The 20,486-nt window shown below is 48.8% G+C and overlaps 1 protein-coding gene across 3 annotated transcripts in view; it reads right to left on the reverse strand.

The window, feature by feature from the left end:
- Positions 1-19,127, reverse strand: part of LOC308164902 (A-kinase anchor protein 13-like) — a 46,431-nt gene extending 27,304 nt beyond the window's left edge. For all 3 annotated transcript variants that reach the window (XM_080538966.1, XM_080538965.1, XM_080538964.1), the window contains exons 1-4: positions 18,592-19,127; positions 14,907-14,992; positions 4,463-4,559; positions 1,020-1,141 (exon numbers count right to left, since the gene is read on the reverse strand). In XM_080538966.1, the coding sequence (XP_080395092.1) occupies positions 1,020-1,141; positions 4,463-4,559; positions 14,907-14,992; positions 18,592-19,051 (765 nt within the window). In that variant the 5' untranslated portion in view covers positions 19,052-19,127. The remainder of the gene's footprint in view (positions 1-1,019; positions 1,142-4,462; positions 4,560-14,906; positions 14,993-18,591) is intronic.
- Positions 19,128-20,486: the final 1,359 nt, after the last annotated feature.

Genomic DNA, 20,486 nt, shown 5'->3' on the forward strand with positions numbered 1-20,486 from the left:
TTAAGTCGTTGAGAGTTGTAGCAGACAACAAAGGTTAACCAGTAATCGTGGGAACAGATTGTATGTGTGCGCACACGCACAAACACACACACGCACAAACACACACACACACACACACACACACACACACACACACACACACACACACAATCCAGTTTACAGCTTTGTAGGTGTGATATTTAATTCAGGCCATTGTGCTGGGCAGCTGCAGTGTGAGAGAGAGTAGGTGGAGAAGGCCTCAGACTCAGGGACACACACTGGTTCTGTTGTTGGCCCACATAGGATGAAAGCTCTCCATTCATGTGCTCTGGAGATGACTTCCCCTGAGTGTGAGTGTGAGTGTGTGTGCGAGCGCGTGCGCATGCGTGTGTGAGGAAACAGGGGGTGGTTCTGAGAACGGAGGGGGCTGAGGTCAGAATTGCCTGACTTCTATTGCCTGACTTCTCAGTCCCATGACCTCAGAGCAGAACCCCCCACCCCCAGGTCACCCCCCCACCCCAAGGTCTCAGAGCTTGAGAGCTGTACACACACTCACACATCAGCCCTCACCAGATAATATCTGCCATAATAATACATATTATGCTCTCTAACATGTATTTAGAGAGCATAATGTATAACAAGTATTATTTGCTTATACATTCACAAAAGGAAATTAACCTCAAGGCTGTAATCTACAGCAAACAAGCATATTTCATGATTAAAACAACATGGGTTTTTTTCCCCCATTCAGTCAATATTACAGTAGTAAATGAATAACCTGTGTAGTACTAAAAGAGTTATCACAATTGGTCCTCTGTGATAGAGCCTGGCGCTAACAACGCTTAGGTTGTGGGTTCAATTCCCACTGGGACCATATACGTATACTGAAAAATGTACGCACTCACTGCAATCTAAGTCGCATTGGATAAAAGCGTCAGCTAAATGCCATATATTATTATATTATACATAGTTATGAAAAAGGCCACAGGAAGGGCAGTTGTTGTGCTTGTGGACCAGGCTGTGACCTGAGGCCGTCTCACCTTCCTGAAGACGCAGTCCTCCGCCGGGTCTCCGGTGCTGAAGAAGCTCTCTGTGTCGCTGCCTGAGTCCCTGTGAGGGGCGGAGCTGCTGACGCTGTGGCTCACTGAGGACCGGGAACAGTCTATGACACAGACACACAGACACACAACAGTCAGGTCTACTACAGAACAGTCTATGACACAGACACACAACAGTCAGGTCTACCACAGAACAGTCACATTCACCTCATATGAATGTCATGAAGGTATTAAAACTAAGCCAACGAGTTTCAACAAGTCAAATTTAAGACCTTTTTAGATCTTTTTTTAGACCTCTTTGAATATCATTTTAGACCTATTTGCGACACCATGTGATAGTTTTTTGTCATCCTCGAGGTGATGAAATTAGGGATTTCACTGCCATACAGACAAAAAAGGAAGCGAATTAGCATTTTTGGGGTTCCAGCTTGATTAATTTAAATAAATGTGGTCAGACTGATTTCCTTGCAGGATCACATTTTTAAGATCTAGCACCTAATTTTTTTACCTTTAGGCCTTGAATTTTTGTTTGCTGGATTTTAGACTTTAAGGCTTTTTAAGACCAGCACAGGAACCCTGAATAAAAGACTGAATCTCTATGAAAATCTTGAAAATGTTACACAGCGTTGCCTTACTGCACGCGACACAGGGACATGTCAGTAGATGAAAAAAACCATCCTTATCCTACTTGAAAGAGGAACCTCTGACACAGAAACAGCATATTCTTATGTAGTTTGGTACTGTGCGACGTGGATGAGATCGTCCTCTAAGTGTGTTGCTTGGTATCGTTGAGCACTTCTATTCCTGTCAGAAAGCGGAAGTCACCCTGTTCCCACACGGAACATCCCTCGTCTCATGTGACCCAGAAGAAGTGGTCTATACTGTATCTCTGGCCCTGACTATCCGTCAACACACACACACACACACACACACATGGACGCACACACACATGCGCCTGAACACACACACACACACACACACACACACACACACACACACACACACAATCATCCCAGCGGGCATTGCGCCACTCAATAACAACAAACTGGTCACTTAAAAAATAACATTAGGCTTTCTTAAAAAAAAAAAACACAAACACACAACATAAATGGTATGTTCATGTCTGTGTGTGTGTCCAGTATGCCATCTACTTCATTTCTGTCACTGTGTCATCCTGGGTGTCCCTTTCATTCCCAGTCCTTATGGTAATGTCTGTTCTGTGGTCACAAGGAGGGTCCCTATGGCTCCTACAGTAGCAGGTTGTCAGTCTCTGCCTGGCTGGCTCTGGGTCAATTACAGGGAGGGTTGTTAACCAACAGACACAGCCTTTTCTCGGATTCGGCCCTGTGACATCTGTGCAGGAAAACTGGCAAGGGAGTGTGAGCTTTTGACAGCTGTCACACACACACACACACACACACACACAAACACACACACCCACACACACACACCCACACACACACACACACATACTCACACACACACTCACACTCACACACACTCACACACACACACACACACACACACACAGACACACTCACACACTCTCACACATACACAAATACTTACACACACACTCACACACACACACACACTCGCACACTCACACACACACACACACACACACACACACACACACACACTCGCACACTCACACACACACACACACACACACACACACACACACACACACACACACACACACAGGTGGTGTGGAAGACCTCACCTAAATCCCTGAGTCGTGGGGTCTGTTCTTGGGAAAAAGAGCAGGGTTCAGCTCTAAATCACCTCAGCTCTCCTCAGCTGCACACTGTTAAAGCTACTCTAGCCTCTACTTCGTTCAGTTTCTGCTCTGGCTAAAAAGGAACCACTCAGTGCAGTGCAGACGGTACAGTACGCCCACGCGTACAAACATTCTGCTATACAGATTAAGTCAACCTTCACAATATCGCCGTGGCCTTGGCTTGCCAGTTATGACACGCCAGTCATGTAGCTACAGCATGACAGCAAAAGCTTTAAGACTTTGGTCATTAAACTAACTCTGGTTAGAGACACTGTCACCGTTAGAGACGCTGTGTAAACATCAGAGACCAAACATGCCCCCGCATCGCCAAACGCATTCATCAAAGGGGCTGGTCAGGCCGAAAAACAGCGTGGGCAAATCGAGGCTGAATGTTGTGCGCAGACTGCAGATAGAGCCACCGAACTTCACACTTCATAGCCGCTGTCTCATCTGCAAACTCTCCGAGTCACCGCCACTCTCTCATCACACACGCGGCAGCCATGTTATCTGAAGACACTCCTCTTCACTTTATTACTGTCTGAGAGATGACAGCCAGGGGGAAATGGCTATTTAACTACTTGAGAGAGAAAGAGAGGGGGGGAGAGAGGGGGGGAATAAAGAGAGAGGCGGGGGAGGGAGGTGGTATAGAGAGAGAGAGAAAGAGAGAGAGAGAGAGCTAGAGAGAGAGGGAGAGAGAGAGAGGGGGGGGGAAGGGGGAGAGAGAGTGGGAGAGCTACAGAGAGAGAGTGGGAGAGCCGAGAGAGAGAGAGGGAGAGAAGAAGAGAGAGCGAGAGGCACTAGCTTGCTAGCTAGCTTGGCAAGGGGGGCGGACATTTCCACTTCAAAAGCCTGGTGTGGGTCTCCCCAGCCGCTGCAGAGGGAAAGAGGACGCTTCACACAGACAGCCTAGCCCAGGCACAGCACCACCATTCACTCTGCTGGCTCTGGGGCCTGGCAGCTACAGTGAACACCCCCCCCCCCCCCCCCTCCCCACATCAGCAGGAGGAAGATGAGATGGTGGCTTGTCTCTGAGCGTCACAATAGAGGCCTCTGTTCTAGAGTCCTGCGGTCTCTCTCTCTCTCTGCCGCCTCTCTTCAGGAGATTGATCAATCAGTCGGTGTGTGTGCGTCGAGGGGATCGAGGCAGTGGTGGATGGCACTTTCGGAAATGGGATTCGTTCCCCGCGTACTGTGTGGGAGTTGATGACACGGCACACAATTTGAGCGCTTGCTGTACAGGCTTGTTCATCCTCCGTGGTTTCAGAGGAGTGTGAAAACACAAAAAGTACCAAAAACAAGCAAAGTGTGTTTCTTGCCTGATTCGAAGATGCCAGGCCATCGCTTTACATTGAGCTCAGGGGAGGCTGGTGGAGGTAGAAATCGGAGGACGGGCTCATTGTGATGAATGGAATGGAATGTATCAAACAATGTAGGTATGAAACATTCCATTCCATGCATTACTACTTGATGCATGGAATGGAATGGAATGACAAATGGTATGGAATGTGGAATGGTATCAAACACTTGATACCGTTCCTCAATCCATTCCATACATTACAACAAGCCCTCCTCCGATTTCTGTCCTGATGAACCTGCAACAGTAGACCCACTTGGGAGGGAGAACATCTAGCCGATGTCTTACCTGTGGCGTCGGAGCTCGGCCTCTTCTCAGCAGTGTCCGTGTGTGTCTGAGGAGGAGAGAAGGCTTCTGGGAAGACTGCCTCCTTCTCTCTGTGGATCTGAGAACAGAAAAAAGAGGAACACACACAGGCTCAAGACTCAGACTCATTCATGTGACTGTCCCCCCTCCCCCAGAAACAAATAGGTCCACTATGATGCACCCTGACGAAACAGAGGGCTGTGACAATGAGCTGTTATTATTCAGCATCAGGTCATGGTGCGTCCACTCACGCTGTTTCAGAGTTCCCAAATTGACTCTTTAACTATTCATGTTCATTGCAACTTTATACAGTATACGACTTTCAATCCAACAAATCCTTTTCTGAGTATTCAAATTCTGTGTTGCCATTTCTTCCCTGGTCGACGTCTGTCCCAATCTGTCATCTAAACCTGCTCATCAGTGCATCACACACACACCCCCCTCCCCCCCTCTCACACATTCCCCTCGCAAACACACTCAGCAAAGAGTGTGATCTCTGCGGTCAGACAGGCTGTCGTTGTTTCTCCGACACACACACACACACACACACACACACACACAGAGAGATTGCCGTGGGGCTAGGCTTCCTCTGTGGTCTGTGTGTGTCTACACACTGAGGGTCTGCAACAGCTGTGTGTGTGAGCAACAAAAAACCCACAAAATCCCCCGATCCTCCCCCTATCCTCCCCCTAGCCTCTCTTCGCCTCTCAGCCACCATAGAGGCTTCAACAATTTGGACAACACTGGGTGGTGGATTTGAGTGACAGATCTGAATGCTGAGGAGAATTGAACAATAGCTTGGGGAGAATGTGTGAGTGAGGGTGAGCTTCGATGAACACCGAGAGGTTTTGAGGAGAACTTGAACTTTGAGCGTGTCACCCTAAACTGTTTTGTTAGGCTGTCAAATCACAACTACATAGAATAGATCATGGTGCTTGAAGCTTCGAATAAAAAACAAGTGGAAGCCTTGTCTTGCCATATGCAAAGCACACGTCGAAATTTGCCTACAAAAGGAACTTTGACAGCAAGAGGACTTTCGGGGGAATAAGAAAATCAGCTGTCGTAACTTCAATGACTAATTTGCTGCTTTGATGTTCTTCAGGCTTCTATCTGACAGAGCGGGTGAAGGGAGAACACAGACTGAAGGGATGACAAGACAAGAGAGACAAGAAATGTATACCGCAAATCCTTGGTTATTTGTTTCCAGAGAGCTCCAATTTGTGAAAGAAAAAGATTCCTGGGCTGAATACCACCAAAGATCTCACATAGGTAGGAGTGAAAGAGCTCATTGTTTAGTCTAAAAATAAAACAAGAAATATGAAGAGCAAGCAAAAAACAAGGGGTGAAGATCAACAAAGTCAACAAAGAGTCTTATCTGAAGAGAGAGAGAAAGAGAGAGAAAGAAAGCAAGAGAGAGAGAGAGGGGGGAGGGGAGAGGGGGAGAGATAGATGGAAAGCAAGAGAGAGAGAGAGACAGAGAGAGAGAGAGAAAGAAAGAGAGAGAAAGAAAGAAAGAGAGAAAGAGAGAAAGAAAGAAAGAAAGAAAGAGAGAGGTAGTCACACGGTGGGGGTCAAATGTCCCTAGTACTAGTGCTCTGATGTGCGGGTATCACCGCTGAAGTGTAGCACGTGAGAGCGGCTCAGATTTCCCCCTCTGGCCTGTAGCTAGCTAATTGTGTTTACACCCCTATAGACCCTGAGCAGTGGACCCTGCACAGTTTTGAAGCAATTACCACGACACAGCACACTATTGATGGCTCTGGCCCAGGGATGTGTCAGCACTGAGCAGCCTCTGTGTGGCTCTGAGGCCTGGCTTACCTGCCTGCCTCCTTCTCTCTCTGCCTGCCTGCGTGCCTCCCTGCCTGCCTGCCTACCTCCCTGCCTCTCTGCCTGGGTAGAGAGAACACTACCCTCTGTTGTCCTGGGGAGAGGCCCCAACATACAGGCCTGATCCCCCCCCCCCCCAACACACACACACACACACAAACACAACACACCCAGGGACGTACACACACATCAATTATACATACAGTGCACATGAGCACACAGACATTTCCACTAACCGAGACACATGAACATGTACCTAAAGACGCACATGTTCACACACGCACTCACACGCACGTGCACACACACACACACACACACACACGCACCAACTGCTCAGTCCAGTCCCCACAACAGTGTTCAGATATCAAACAGCCGCTGCAAAGGAGAACAAACACACTGATGATGAGAGATTAGGGATGCATGCAGGACACGGCAGGAAAAAACACTCTGTTGGAAATGCTTTGGAAATGGCTTTGCTGATGGGGACCGTAAATGGATCAAAGTAGCCCTCACCTAATTACCATACTCATTGGTTTAGACCTAGTTCTGAGAGTGCATTATCCCCTGATACTTCACTAATCATCACTAATTGAAAATTCAGTCAGGACACTTAGGTCGGTTTAATCATGTTTACTGAAAATGGTAGTACATTTAGGTTTGGCCTAATAAACATCATAAAATGCTAAATAACATTAGCTGGGAGGCCATTCTATCAACACATAGGTAGGTAAATACAGAGCTGCCAAGCGGATGGAGGCTGGGATGGTGTATGGGTGGGACAACCCATAAGTAACTCTTACAGCCAACACTGTTTAACCATGGTGGAGTGTTGCATACTCAGCTCTTTTAAGCCTTGTCCCTGAGACTTGTGCTGATGTTTAATGATGTTTTACTGCCATGTGAATCAGCTGTCCGTCCCCTGCACCATTCCACTTAAAGTGTCCCACCTGAACCTACTTAAACCTCATTTTTAATAATACATTACTTATATAGCGCTTTTCTACACAGTAGACACTCAAAGACGCTTTACAAACTGAAAAGATAGAGGAGTAAAATAAAAAGAAACAAAAAAAGAAATAAAAGAAAGTATAGGGGTCTAATACATTTTACACAACAACACAGAGCAGGTTAACAACATGGGATGGGAGCATGGGTCAGCCAAGCGGTTTCCTTACAGTATGTGTTTTTAATCGTTGGGTGGAATACAGACTACAGACTGAAACCCTGCCTGCAACCAGGTCAAAATAGAACAACAGGCAACAGCTCCCTCCCAGCCCAGATCCCACACACAGCATCCCTGTCCACCCTGTCTGTCTCAAACTGAGAACTCTACTGATGTTTCCTTCACAGAGACTAGGCCCTGGAGCATCCTAGCCTGATCAGAGACTAGGCCCTCTTGACAGAGAGGGAGGGAAGAGGATGAGAAATCAGTCTCACGCTCTATGCTGAAATCATGTCCCCCCCAGATTTCAGCATAGACCCAGACCCAAACCCAGCCAGCCAGAGAGACGTATCCCTCCCTCCCTCCCTCCCTCCCTCCCTCCCTCCCTCCCTCCTCTCTCTCTCTCTCTCTCTCTCTCTCTCTCTCTCTCTCTCTCTCTCTCTCTCTCTCTCTCTCTCTCTCTCTCTCTCTCTCTCTCTCTCTCTCTCTCTCTCTCTCTCTCTCTCTCTCTCTCTCTCTCTCTCTCTCTCTCTCTCTCTCTCTCTCTCTCTCTCTCTCTCTCTCTCTCTCTCTCTCTCTGTCTCTCTCTCTCCCTCGTCTGCGATCTGGCACCAGTGCTGTTCACGACGCATACTTGGAGAGCCAGGGGATCAACTGAAAAGGAAAGGAATGCCAGCGGGTTTGGTCGGAAGCAAAACATTCTAAAATGTGCCCAATAAAAACACATATGGTTTAAAAATAAAGGGGCCTGAGAGAGAGTTGTTCTCAATGGATGGCTGAGATGACTCACCCAGTAGGGGTGGAGGGAGGGGGGTGGGGGGGGGCACAGTCCTTGGAACATGCCCATGTCTAAGTGGGTACAGTGGACAAGGCCAGTTGCCAGGGGCAACGCTGAGGCCATTGGACAATGAAGACAATGTCCAGAGGAGACTTGATTCAAGATGGCGCCGCGCGTACGGCTGCCGTGGTTTCAGCTCCTGCACAACTGTGCACTTTTTAAGCATTTCATCACATCATCTAGGGCTGTGTTCTATATAAGCATATAATCAATCAACTGTGATTTGAGGATGGCCTGAGGACGGCCACAGTTACTAGGGGACTGCCATTGCCATTGTCAGCCGCGTCACACAAACTACAGTGTGAACTATTTTGTCGCTATCTGTCCCAAGACAATGGGTGGTCCCTATAGCAACTGGAATCATGTAACCATGTGTCTGTCTGTCTGGTTTGAACGGTGGTGTACAGGACGGGGCTGAGGGAGGCTGTGGTTGAGGTGTGAGAGTAGAGATGTGAGGTGAAAGGCGTGCTGTTATGAAGTCACTTGGCCCTGCGCCCGTTCCCATCAGACAGGCCCGGCCGGGAGCCAAGAGAAACCGTTAGGAGAGAGCTGCCTTTCCCAGAGCGGCACCGAACCAAACTCATCCAGCGACCAGCCCTTGCCCTCTCTCCCTCTGACTGTCTCTCTCTCTCTCTGTCTCTGACTGTCTCTCTCTCTCTCTCTCTGACTGTCTCTCTCTCTCTCTCTCTCTCTCTCTCTCTCTGTCTCTGTCTCTGTCTCTGTCTCTCTGGGCGGCTGAAGGCCAGTGAGACAGGTATCAGAGTATGAGTAGTTAGTATTTCACTTAATTAGGGGGAGTGGTAAGGCTTTCTCTCAAACGCCCCCGGAAGGAATGCCCATTGATGGACCAATGCCTCGGGGCCCACTTCCTCCAATCATAACACTCTGGGCTGAAAAGCGATCGATTCTACTGTCTCAACAACAAAAACGACTCATTATCATGTCTCTATCGTCATTAGCCCAATGAAAGTAAAGACAAGGTGTGGACGAAGTCTCAAATGTCATCCCTCTCCCTGACAACAAGAACACATATAGACCATGACGCAGGACAACAATGTGTTTCTGTCAGGAATGCGTGTTTGGCGACTTAATTCTGTCACCGTGCTCTCAGGGTTGTCTGTCAGCAGGATACACGACCCAGAGAACACCACTTTAGATCTTATTTATACCTCACATTACCTCCCATTCCATGTCACGTCTCAGAGGTTCACTGTTCAGTGTTCACACCGACGGACATGAAACGCCTCCATGACTCAACTTAAGACAATGTCATACAAACGCTGTCCAAAGAGAGATGCGTGGCTTTAGTGGAATTGAATCGACTGCGTTACGTACTACAGTATGGCCCATCCTCCAATGTAAACATCCATAGATCAAGTATACATATACTGAGCTCACTGGTGCTCTCTAAGTCTTCATCACACAGCCAATGACAAACTCCACCAAAGTAATCCACTCCTCTTCAGTCAAGACACAGTGACCCGTCTAGCAGCTAAACTCAAGGTGAAGTGCCATACTGCAACTTCAACTTTAAACTCAGAGGATAGCAGGCAGCGCACACGCAGACACTCAGAATGCACACATGTCTTTATTTAATCTGACAAACGATTTGTTCATGAGAAACATGAAATGAATGACAGAAACTTTATCATTCAAGTCGTGTATATTTCTTTTCTCCAAGCAATGGAATTCAGCAATTACTATGTTAGTAATTCGATTCAGTGATCAATACTCATCTCATCTACTGGACTGTGTATTCCTTGACATGTTCATACAGTTATGCAGCTTTTTTGCGATGGTGCTGACTATACAGAAAGAAAAATACACAAATCCATACCTTTATCAAAACTACATCCACAGCTCTCTCCCCCTTAGCACATAGACTGTACCTCCTCTTGTGTCGTTCATACATATTTGTCCCAGGTTCACAGAGGTGTTATTGCACAAAAGAAGGGTAAAATCCAACATGAAAAGTCCTGAGGGGTAGTAGTGTCCTGGTTGAAGCTTTGGAAAACTGAGAGAGAGCCTACTAATCTATCACATCTGTGTGGTGAACCAACCCCTCTCAGGCTCAGCCCCCCTCCCTCCTCCTTCCCTCCCCCTCTCTTCTCTCTCTCTCTCTCTCTCTCACTCTCTCTCTCTCTCTCTCTCACACTCACACTCTTTTCTCTCTCTCTCTCCCCCCCTTTTTCTCTCTCTTTAACCCCTCTCTCCCCTCCCTCCCCTTCTACTCCCCCCTCTTCCTCTCTCTATCCCAGAGACAGAGACTGAGTCTGAGACTCTCACAGTGAAGTGAATCACAGCTATGAGCTCAGTTCCTGGGCAGCAGGAAAGTCCCATCCACTGGGACAGAGTGATAATGCTGCGTGCGTCCAGGCCAGACCGGTGACATGACAGGGCGACTCTGTAATGGCCGCTGAGCCTAGTGACAGTACAGTACATGACGGAACACTGTACCTTTGGAGGTCTGGACAGACAGCTTCTTCTTCGAACTTATTGTCCCCAAAACGGAAGCAGTTGGGAGAGGGTATGCGTCGTCATCTGTCATCTGGTGCTGCCAGCTGAGAGGACACCAGCACTATCCTGACACTAGTCTCACACATTTGTCACGAAAGAAAACAGAATCCCCCCCCACCCCCCGCCCACTCCCTTCAATTGGAGACCCTCCCTGACTAACAGTTGTCTCTCTTGAGGCCACATTGCATCAAACTGTAAAACCAAACGACCCAGGAGCAGTTGCATTACCACGCCAAAGAGAGGTCTAGATTTAAGAAAAACAAACAGAAAAAAAGAAGGAAAAAGAAAAAGAGCATTAAAGCACACAGTTCGTTTTGGCAAAGACTGCAGGAGGAAATTGAGTGCTGTGCGTTTTGAGAGGGGAATACAAAACAAACTTCCCTGCGTGAGTGTTTCCATATATACCATTTATAACACCAAAGTGTGTACAGGATCAAGACATTGTAGTCGTTCAGTTGTTCTCTCTCTCTCTCTCTCTCTCTCTCTCTCTCTCTCTCTCTCTCTCTCTCTCTCTCTCTTTGTGAGGTGAAACCCATTAACCTTCCTAACAACTTTCCAGCTTGCATTACTCTTTCTTTCCACATTATTCAAACTGGAAAGCTGCTCAGTGCTCGATCACGTGTCCTGGAATTTTGACAAAGTGACAGACTAGCCCCGCTAAATGTTCCCTTTCTCAAGCCCCCGCCCCACCCTCATTCTCTCTCTCTCTCTCTCTCTCTCTCTCTCTCTCTCTCTCTCTCTCTCTCTCTCTCTCTCTCTCTCTCTCTCTCTCTCTCTCTCTCTCTCTCTCTCTCTCTCTCTCTCTCTCTCTCTCTCTCTCTCTCTCTCTCTCTCTCTCTCTCTCTCTCTCTCTCTCTCTTTCTTTCTCTCTCACTCCCTCTCATGCACATGCGATGCACAAAGGCTCACCGTTCACACACACACAGTAGAGCCATCAGACACATATGGTGCACACACACACACACACACACACACTCTGCCACATGGTTTCCTGTTTTCAGTCCTCTGCCCCACCCCCCTCTGCCCTGACCTCTCATAGAGTAAACACTTCCACATTTTCCCCAGCAGCCTCCCAGGCTACGGCTTACCTTACCCCTCACGCAGCAGATGCTACCACTAACACAGCCTACCTGTATAAAACTCATTCAGCAGATGCTACCACTAACACAACCTACCTGTATAAAACTCATTCAGCAGATGCTACCACTAACACAGCCTACCTGTATAAAACTCATTCAGCAGATGCTACCACTAACACAGCCTACCTGTATAAAACTCATTCAGCAGTGCTACCACTAACACAGCCTACCTGTATAAAACTCATTCAGCAGATGCTACCACTAACACAGCCTACCTGTATAAAACTCATTCAGCAGATGCTACCAGCAGATGGAGATTTTCAACAGGATCAAATATCAGGACATTAATTCTCTTCATGTTAACAACATCATCCAATAAGGTTCACTTAAAAAAACTTCAAATAGAGACATCAAGGTTGCATCGCCCTCTGTTGGAGAAACCGCTGTATGATCGGAGCTATGTTCAGATTCACATCTGGTACTCTGGCAGAAGGAGTCATTAGCACGGCGTAAACCACATCCAATAGAAGGCCTAGGAATAAGCAATGCAAGGACTGCTATGGAATCTGTAAGTCAGCAACATGCAGAAGGAGAGCCTCCCAGAGAGGATTGATCACTTACATGTGTTCAGATAGGGCTGCCTGTCTGTAACAGATTCAGAGCAGGGGCTCTGCTCACAGGAGGGGGTAGTGAGGACCCAGGTATTAGTCAGGGCTGAAGTGAGCAAGAAGGGATAAAAGTTCTGCTTATAGGAGAGGACTCAGGTATTAGTCAGTGCCGCGGTCAGCAGGAAGGGATAGCAGCTCTGCTCATAGGAGAGGACCCAGGGAGTAGTCAGGGCCACGGTCAGCAGGAAGGGATAGCAGCTCTGCTCATAGGAGAGGACCCAGGGAGTAGTCAGGGCCGCGGTCAGCAGGAAGGGATAGGGGGAGAATGGACTTCCCCCACAGGAAGAGGGCAGATTATTAATGCTCTCCAGCCTCCTGGCCTTTTCACCATGGATGTATCCTGAATTTCATCAGGCACTTCCACCAGCGCCCCACCTCACCCCGCCCTGGGCTGCTGGGGATGGACAACCTCATCTATCAACACTTCCTATGTTTCACCACCTATGATGTCATCGGGATCCTTAGGAAAAAGGTTCCATCATTGCGCTGCATGCTGCTGTTGTTGCGATCCCTAAACCGAATAAGCCTGAAGGGGACCCTAAGAGTTACCGTCCCATCTCTCTGTTATGCATCCCCCGACGCGGGAGGTCGACCGTAGATCAAGTCACCCTTATGACTCAAGACATCGAGGATTGCTTTTCGGCAAAAAAGAAGGCCGGGGCCGTCTTTATAGACCTGACGGCTGCCTACGATACCGTATGGCATCGCGGCCTCACCTGCAAGCTGCTCCGCCTGCTGCCGGACAGGCACATGGTCAGAATGATCATGGAGCTCATCCGTAACCGCAGCTTTACCCTCACCACCGGTTGCGGACAGCTAAGCAGGCTTCGACGCCTTAAGAACGGCGTCCCTCAGGGATCGGTCCTGGCCCCCCTCCTCTATAATATCTACCTATGACCTGCCCAACACACTCTCGCGGAAGTACGCCTACGCAGACGACCTCGCAGTGGTGTACTCTGCTGGAAATTGGCAGTCTGTGGAGGGGATTCTGAGCCAGGACATGCAGACACTAGTGGCATACTTCCGGAGATTGAAGCTTAGCGAGGCAAAGACGGTGTCGGCTGCCTTCCACCTTAACAACAGGGAGGCTAAACGTGAGCTTAGAGTACACCTAGATGGAACTCCCCTGCCATGTTCTGCTGAGCCAATCTATCTCGGCGTGACATTGGACAGGACGCTCACGTTTCGCCGACACCTCGAGTCACTGCGCAAGAAGTTAACAGCTCGTGTGGCGTTGATGAGGTGACTGGTTGGCTCGGGCTGGGGCGCCGGCGCAAGGACCTTGCGCACGGCAGCCCTAGCCCTCGTTTATTCAACTAGTGAATACTGCGCCACAGTATGGTGTCGCAGTGCCCACACCCGCCTCATCGACTCGCCTATAAACGAAGCCTTGCGCATTGTGACAGGATGCCTGCGTCCTACCCCCGTGGACAACCTTCCCATCCTAGCAGGCATCCAGCCCGCAGGCCTCCGCCGCATGGGAGCCAAAGCACGTCTCGCCTGCCGGGCCGTGGAGCTTAATAACCATCTGCTCCATGATAGGCTCACTATAACAGCGGAGCCCTCCCGGCGTCTCAAGTCGAGACACCCATTTGTGCCTGCCGCACAGGATCTCAGGCAGCAATGCAGAGATCTTAACATCAGTGCGGCAGGATGGGCGGACTATATGTGGCGCGCGGAGTGGGAGGCTAACACCTCCAAACTCTGCGACCACATCCCAATCGCCGGCCCTGAGCCCCTCGGGATGGACTTGCCAAGGCTATCCTGGGTGAGGCTCAATCGTCTCCGGACCGGCGTCGGGCGTTTCCGCTCATCAATGCACAGATGGGGCTTTGCCCCAAATGCGTCGTGCGAGTGTGGCACAGAGGACCAAACCGCAGACCATGTTATCCTGGATTGCCCGGTGTACCACCCACCCAACAGGGTGCATGGTCTGTCGGTATTAGATGACGAGACGATGATGTGGCTTCTGGAGGGGTGTCCAGAAATATAGCCCGGGTGAGCCCCTCACCCAGGTCTCGGGGTGGTAAAAGGGTAGCCCCTCGGCCCAGAGCCTGGTGGAGTGGAGAGGAAAACAACTACCCATACACCGAAGAAGAAGAAGAATTGCGCTGCATGGAAAAGGGTGCTCGGAGTAGACTTACGGTGTGTGAAACCAATTAAGTGGGTAGAGACTACAAGAGAAAAAAGATGGGGATCTCTCCTGGGATCTCTCCAGGGAAGAGACGTCATGTAATAGAGTGCTACGTCTGTGAGACTGGAGTGTGATTCGGGAACAAAACAATGGAGTTCTGCCATGACAGTGTTGAGATGAGAACCGACGAGGGGGACTCACCGTGGATGTGTCCTGCTCCTCCAAGGACTGTTCTCCCTGAGCGTCCATCACCTCCTCCTCCTCCTCCTCCGGCGGGACCTCCACATCTGGATGAACACACAGTACCCACTATCAGTCACATCATTAGAGAGAGAGAGATATGAGAACGAGTAGCTACAGGCTACAGAGATTCAAGATAACATTTTTTTTTTGTATGACATAATACTGTTTGCTTTATATCTAAAAACAGTTTAAAACAACATTCCTTGTTGTGCTTTAGAGAGTGGCTGACTGCGATTCGAAAAAGGCAGCGGAGAGAGAGAGGACATTTCTGAAAATAGGCAGTCCGGCTATTTCAGTGATATCACGTCAGTGTTTCCCCTACCATTGCCTTGGGGGGGCGGGCCGCCCTCCCAACAGAACCCCCCGCCCCCCCAAAAAAGAGGAATTATTACGGACGTAGACACCAAACATCTGACAAGCAGGCTAAAATATCCGCGTTTTTTAAACGCACCCAACCCGAATCTGGCGAGTGGCAAGCCCATAGGCTCGTTGGTAACGTTAGTCCGCCGTAGTCTCGCATAGCCAGACCTATCTCCACACTTCGCGCTGTGCCGCGCTGGAGAATAATACAAGATTTTGCGCAAGTGTGCGCGCGAGACGCGAGAGTTTTTGCCGGCTGTGATGTCTGCAGATTGAAAGTAAGCAAGTTCAAACGTTAGCAAATATAATTGCTGAGTGTTCTGACAGAGAAAGTTGGTTAAAATTGGTCGTTATTATCGTGACTAGAAAGTGTCTGACTATAGTTCCATAGTGTAAATAGTGTCAAAGAACTAGCAAGCTAGCTAGCTCAGAGGTGATGAGATGAGCTAGTCTCCTTGCACACTTGCCAGCTAAAGAGATAACTGGAGGCACTTTATTATTTTACTTAACCCTTGTGTGGTGTTCGGGTCAACCGGACCCGTTTTACATTTTTACTTGGTGAGAAATGGTACAAGAATACATTTGATCAATATGAAACTCCATGGCCTTGGCTTATTTTCTATGGAAAACATGTAAAAGTGGAAAAACAAATAAAAAATACACATCCTACAATACCCCAACACATTTATGTCCTTCATAAGATGTTCGGGTCATTTAGGCCCGGATGCACAGAGACACACAGAAACATACACACACTCACACTGACACTCACTCACTCACTCACACACCTCTGCTCTAGCTTTCCCGTGCCAAGAAGCCGTCTGCTCTCACACTTTTTACCCTTTGAAGTGCAACATTGTAAACATTTTTACATTTTCTTGCACTGTACAGAACGTATGCAGCAACTGCAAAAAGTACATTTGAGGTACACACACTGTCACATTCTGTGCTTCATGTGTTGTGTAGACAGGCATACCCATGCACACACAATTGTAGCCAGTGGTATTTCAGAATTATTTGGGATTTTTCAGACATAATACTGTATTTCGACAGTGACAGTGAAAACAGTGTACATTCCGTTCGTGTTTTGTGATTCAGCATTTGCAGACATTTTTGAGAGATGTATTTCATAGCTATTGGCAAAAACAATCTTAGTTTGGTTCTTTCATTTCTATTCTTGTTCATCACCTGTATTTTCTTTACAGCTTTGATTATAATTAGATAAATGTGAAATTCAATTGAGAATATAAATTCAAAATAATAAACAGCAATGAAAACATTGTTTCATTAACATTTTTCCTAGATAAGTATGATTTATGACACCCAGGTCTTTATTATAGTGGATTTTGCATTTTCAAAGTTAGGGGCATCATGTGCGTAAAAACGCTTCTACTCATCATGCTGTCGTTCGGCCCCACCTATTCCCAGGGGTCTGACACTTTGTGGGTTGTTACTAAGCATCCTCTGCTCCAGCCTCTCCAAAGGGCAGCCCCCTAGATCCACCAGAACAAAAGATATGCACTTTTGAATGTGTACACAGTACCTATTGTGCATTATTGGGTACAGTACCTGTTTGTGCCCACAGGAGGCGCCCTTTAATATTATGGGCTATTTTGGGGCTTTCTTGCGCCCTGAGTATACCCCCTTGTATGGGTCACCCTTGGGACTAGGAGCACCGTGTCAAGACAAGTGCTTTTAAAACCCCAATGATGTCCCGGGTCAACTGGACCCGAACAGTACGAAAGGGTCCAAAAAGTGAACATCACACAAGGGTTTTTTAAAGTAGATATACTATCTTTCTTATCCTGCTAGAGTTGGGCTTCATGGTAATACCATAATGGCATATTTACAGTACATGGACAGTTGATTGAAGCATTGGAAATGTCTGTTTTTTATAGTTGGACATACCATTTTTTTTCAGGTGAGAGTAAAGTCAAAATGACATTATCTGACTGGATTGCCCACAGCAATCCAATATTCAATTATAATTATGTTATAAATTGATATGGATCAATGTATGCCTCTTATTAGATTATAAATACTCTGGCTGTTTTGTTTACCTTTTGGTTGACAGCAAAAGGGAGAGAGGAGGGTAGGGAGGGAGAGAATGAGAGAGAGCAGGATGGTGTCGGCACACCAGAGAGAGAGAGCAAGAACCAGGTGAGAAAGTGGACAGGTAGTCAAGACCACATAAGTAAGTAGCCTTGAGAACCAATGGTTCTGGAGCCTAATGGCCCAATGGGCAGGAGCCTATCTACTGTTTCCGTAGCGTGAGGCGGCTTAATGTACAAGTACACCCCTGGACATGACGCTGGTATGAGGCAGGGTCTTACCCCCTGGGGGGGGGGGGGGGGGTCCATGCCACGGTCCATGCCACCCCCCCAAGGCAGCAAACCTAGGGGAAACACTGCACGTAATGTCCAATAATTTTAACAATAGGTATTAAAAATGGGTGTTACAGTCTTGATGTTTCTCATCAAACAGGAAAAAATGAAAACATGGGAGATGACTTTTCAGCTCAACTGTTTTCCTGGACATCTGATGAGATCACCGGTTGCTATGATACGGTCTGCCTGGCCTAAATACATCCTGCGCTACATAAACACACCCTATTCTCTGTATGACGCAAACCACAGACACTGTGGTACACTTGACATCCTCTTATTTATTCATTATTTTAACTTCAAGCCTCACTTCAGCACACTGTGAGCCAGTGGAGGCGGTTGGAGGTAGAAATCGGAGGCCGGGCTCATTGTAATGCATGGAATGGAACGCGGCGTGATATCAAACACATAGGATGGAATGAGGAATGGAATGTTTGATACCATTCTTCATTCCATGCATTACAATGACCCCCACCTGTGTGTGTGTGTGTGTGTGTGTGTGTGTGTGTGTGTGTGTGTGTGTGTGTGTGTGTGTGTGTGTGTGTGTGTCTGTGTGCCTGAATGTCACAAAAGCCAGAGTGCTGTCATATTACGCATGGCTTAACCTACCAAAAGCAGAAAAGGGACTGAGATAAAGTGGTACATCATCTTCCGTTATGTAACATGTCATGGCGGCTGCACGCCATGGGCCGTACTATAGGCTACTTAATGCAGGATACTAATCATACATGACAAGTAAGCACTGTAGCATGGCTAATCTTCATTAAATGAGGATATGATCTCTCTACTGCCATCATCACTCACAATGAAATGCAACATACTGTAATTTCACCTCTGGCTATGGCCATTTAATACATGATTACAAAACAAAAAGCAACAATAATAATATATTTCCTCACCGTGAACAGGACTGGCAGAGAGAATGGTACAGCTCTCAGACACTTCCTGGTCTCTGTCTGTGGTCTCCGAGGGCTCCGGGTCCAAGGTCGCGTCTGGGACCGCCTCCTCCAGACCCGCATCACTGGCCCCTAGATCCTCGAACGAGTCTGGACCCTCCAGAGAAACGTTGTCTGTGTCTGATGACATCGCTGACACAGGAGTGACGTCGCTGTCCGTCTGGGACAAAGAGAGGCAGAGGGCTTCGTCTGTCGCAGACCGATGACGGTCTACCAGCCCTGACCTCTCACCTGCCTCGGGATCGCCATCCACTGTTGTTTCGTAGATGTCCCCGCTGAGTTGCCGTAAGACTGGCTGCCGTAGTTCTATCACTACACTCTCCTCCCCACCACCCGACTGTTTCTCCTCCGTGCCAGACTGTTTCCCTGTGGCCAGACTGTCTCCCTCTCGCTCTCCCACCATAAGAGTGGACCCATCTCCACCCTCCGGAATGGATGGCAAGACACAGGCCTGCAGGTCTGTGTCTGAGGCAGACACGACCCCCTCAGCCACCCGTGACCCCTCCGACCCCGATACGTTCTCCCCAGTCCCAGCTCTGAGGTCATTGGTCACTGTGGGCTCACACAGGCTCTCAGTGGCCTCCAGCGGTAGGTCACCCTCAGCCACAGCCTCAGCAGACACCAGCTCTAGAGACGAGGCCACTTCACCCTCAGTCTCAGCCGACACCAGCTCTGACGAAGTCCCCAGAGAAGAGGCCTCCTCTTTCTCCTTCTCAGGCCTCGATAGCCCCACTGTGTTCTGGCTCTGGGACGGTTGAGACTCGGCCTCACCGCCAGGGTGGGTCAGCGAGGCCGCTCCACAGCCCGTCACTCTCGTCTCGTCACTGTTCAGCTCTGAGGCGAACGCCGAGTCCACGAGTGGCAGGCAGTCGCTCACATCCCCCTCCTCTCCCGTCCCCTCCAGGTTCCGCTCCCCGCTGTCCGCCGCGTCTGCGTCCTCCGTCAAGCGGAAGACCTCGGAAGAGCTCGTGACGGACCTAAAGGAGTCCTCCTCTTCGTCGCTGGAGAGAGAATGGGTCGTCCCAGCGTCCCCCTCCGTAAGTCCGTTTTCTGAGACTGAGGTCACGGTGCAGGGAGGCCGATCACAGTCTGATACTACTGTCACTGCACTGTCCATAGGGTCACTGGTGGCCGAGCTCTCCTCTGTGTGGTCTATGGGTGTTTCTGCAGAATCGGTAGCCTGTGATAAAGATGGACTATCCAGGTCAGTTGCGAGTGATGAAAACTCTACCTCAGAAAACTCTACCTCAGAAGCCCCTGGAAGGCCTGTATCACTAGCCAGTCCTGTATCTCCGCTGACCCGTTCTGTCCCGTTCTCAGTACAATCCCCAGAATGACCTCTGGTTTCTGGAGCCCCATGATTTTCCACCTCAGCGCAGTCCGACTGTGTCTCCGTACAGTAATCCTCAGCAGCTGTTTCCTGACTTTGTTCCCTGCTGTCTGTCTGTGATGGAGGAGGTTCACCCTCGTGGAGGCCCTCTACCGTGGGACAGGGACACACCGAATCAGAGGGAACCTCCTGTATTTCATCACCATTGTCCACAGGAGAGGGGCTAGGGAGGCCCGTCGCAGCGGAGATAGGGTCTGTTAACGCTTGGCTCACTGCCGGTTCCTCTTCTGAGAGAAAGGTACCGCAGGGGTCCTGAAAGGTCTCTGTCTCAGCGTCATTCTCCCCGTAGCTGCTCTCCACTTCCTGGGAGCACTCCTTCATGTCCGTGTCAGAGCTTTCAGAGCTTTCCAGGGACTGAGTGATGCCCATGTCTGTGGTAGGTGTTGTGTCTCCACCGAGGGCAGACAGATCCTTGGGTTCAGATTGTATCTCCTCCTCCTTCTCAGCA

The sequence above is a fragment of the Nansenia antarctica genome (genome assembly GCF_963989245.1).
Source record: "Nansenia antarctica genome assembly, chromosome: 9".
Classification (NCBI taxonomy): domain Eukaryota; kingdom Metazoa; phylum Chordata; class Actinopteri; order Argentiniformes; family Microstomatidae; genus Nansenia; species Nansenia antarctica.